This window comes from Penaeus vannamei, chromosome 10 (genome assembly GCF_042767895.1).
Source record: "Penaeus vannamei isolate JL-2024 chromosome 10, ASM4276789v1, whole genome shotgun sequence".
NCBI classification, from domain to species: Eukaryota; Metazoa; Arthropoda; class Malacostraca; order Decapoda; family Penaeidae; genus Penaeus; species Penaeus vannamei.
Genome location: NC_091558.1, coordinates 38,240,309 through 38,241,899, shown reverse-complemented (window position 1 = coordinate 38,241,899; position 1,591 = coordinate 38,240,309). Strand labels below are relative to the sequence as shown.

Below are 1,591 nucleotides of genomic sequence, written 5' to 3'. Positions count from 1 at the left end.
CTCTGGGTATATAGGACTCTGTGAAAGGGTTTATCCATGGTAGGGGACTCTCTCACGACGTGTCTAGTGTATATCGAAGGACTCGTGCTTGAGGATTCACTCGCATGGACTTGCTCGCCGCGAAAGGACTCGTTTCCCGTTGAAGGGACTTGTGCTTGGGGATTTAGTCACGTCGAAAGGACTCATGCTACAGGAGCTAACGCTGAAAAGGTCTCTGACACGCGACAGAAGTCATGCTAAAAAGACTTGGGCAGAAAGGACTTTATTTACGGTAAAAGGACAACAGGACTCCTAACACAAGTCGAAAGGACTCTCATTCACGCTAAAAGGACCTGCAGCGAAAAGATAAACTCACCGAAGGATTCACTTAAACCAGACTTAAGACACACTGCAAAAAAGAAGAAGAAAAAAGTCAATCCATACTCATCACGCCAAAGAGACACGTCAAAAAGGACTCAACTCATGTCAAAAAAGGACTCAACTCCTGTCAAAAAGGACTCACCTCCTGTCAAAAAGGACTCAAAACACATCCTCAAGATTTAACTCACACCAACAGAACACAACTCACACCCCCAGGACTCAACCCCCGCCACCCAAAGCACTCCACCACTCACTCACCTTGCATCCGTCGCTACTCCAGGTGAGGAGATCCTTGTCGAAGAAGAGGCAGGAGGAGGTGAAGGCGCTGAAGTAATAGTTGGTGTCGAAGTCAACGGCGAAGCTCTCGAGGACCGTGTTGTTGGGCGGGTCCTCGAAGCAGGGGTGCTCCTCGGGCTAGGGGGGCGGGGGGGAAAGGGGGAGAGAGTGGGGAGGGAGAAGGAGGAGAGAGTAGGGAGAAGGAGGGAAGGGCGGGGGAAGAGGGGTGGGGGAGGGTTGAAGGAAGGGGTGGGGAGAGGGAGGAAGGGGCGGAGAAAGGGGGGGAGGGGCGGGGAGAGGGTGGAAGGAAGGGGTGGGGAGGTATTAGGGGAGAGGGGGTGGGGAAGAGAAGCGAAGAGGATGGAAGGAAGGGGTGGGGAGGTATTGGTGAACAAGGGGTGGGGAGGAGGAAGTAGGAGGGCGAAGCGGGTGGTAGGGAAAAAGAAGGAGATAAGATGGATAAATAGACAAACACAGAGAGAGAGAGAGAGAGGGGAAAGGAAGTAGAAGGAATAAAAAGAGGAAAGAAGGAGAGAGCGAGGATAGAGGGGATGAAAAAGAGTGAGAAAGGGAGGGAATAAAAAAAAAATACCGATATAAAAGCAAAGCGATAAATCAAGATCCCTACGACAATAAAAAAAACTCCTTTATTTATCAAAGTCAAATGATGGCTGACCTCAATTAAACAAAATAACATCATTAACAAGTTACAGCAACAATCATAATGAGAACAGCAACAACAATAACAAAAGCAACAACAACCATAACAACAACAAAAATAATAACAGTGATAATAATAATACCATTTGATAACAACAAATATCAACTGTAATTATAACCATAACTAACAACAAAAACAAAATAAACCAACAACAATAATAATAACAGTGATAATAATAACATTTGATAACAACAAATATTAACTGTAATAATAGCTATAACAGTAACAACAACA

General features: G+C 45.8%; 1 protein-coding gene across 1 annotated transcript in view; it reads right to left on the bottom strand.

The window, feature by feature from the left end:
• Window positions 1-367: 367 nt before the first annotated feature.
• Window positions 368-1,591, bottom strand: part of LOC113818898 (uncharacterized) — a 45,323-nt gene continuing 44,099 nt past the window's right edge. The window contains exons 44-46 of the mRNA XM_070126124.1: window positions 619-774; window positions 503-505; window positions 368-388 (exon numbers count right to left, since the gene is read on the bottom strand). Of these exons, the coding sequence (XP_069982225.1) occupies window positions 368-388; window positions 503-505; window positions 619-774 (180 nt within the window). The remainder of the gene's footprint in view (window positions 389-502; window positions 506-618; window positions 775-1,591) is intronic.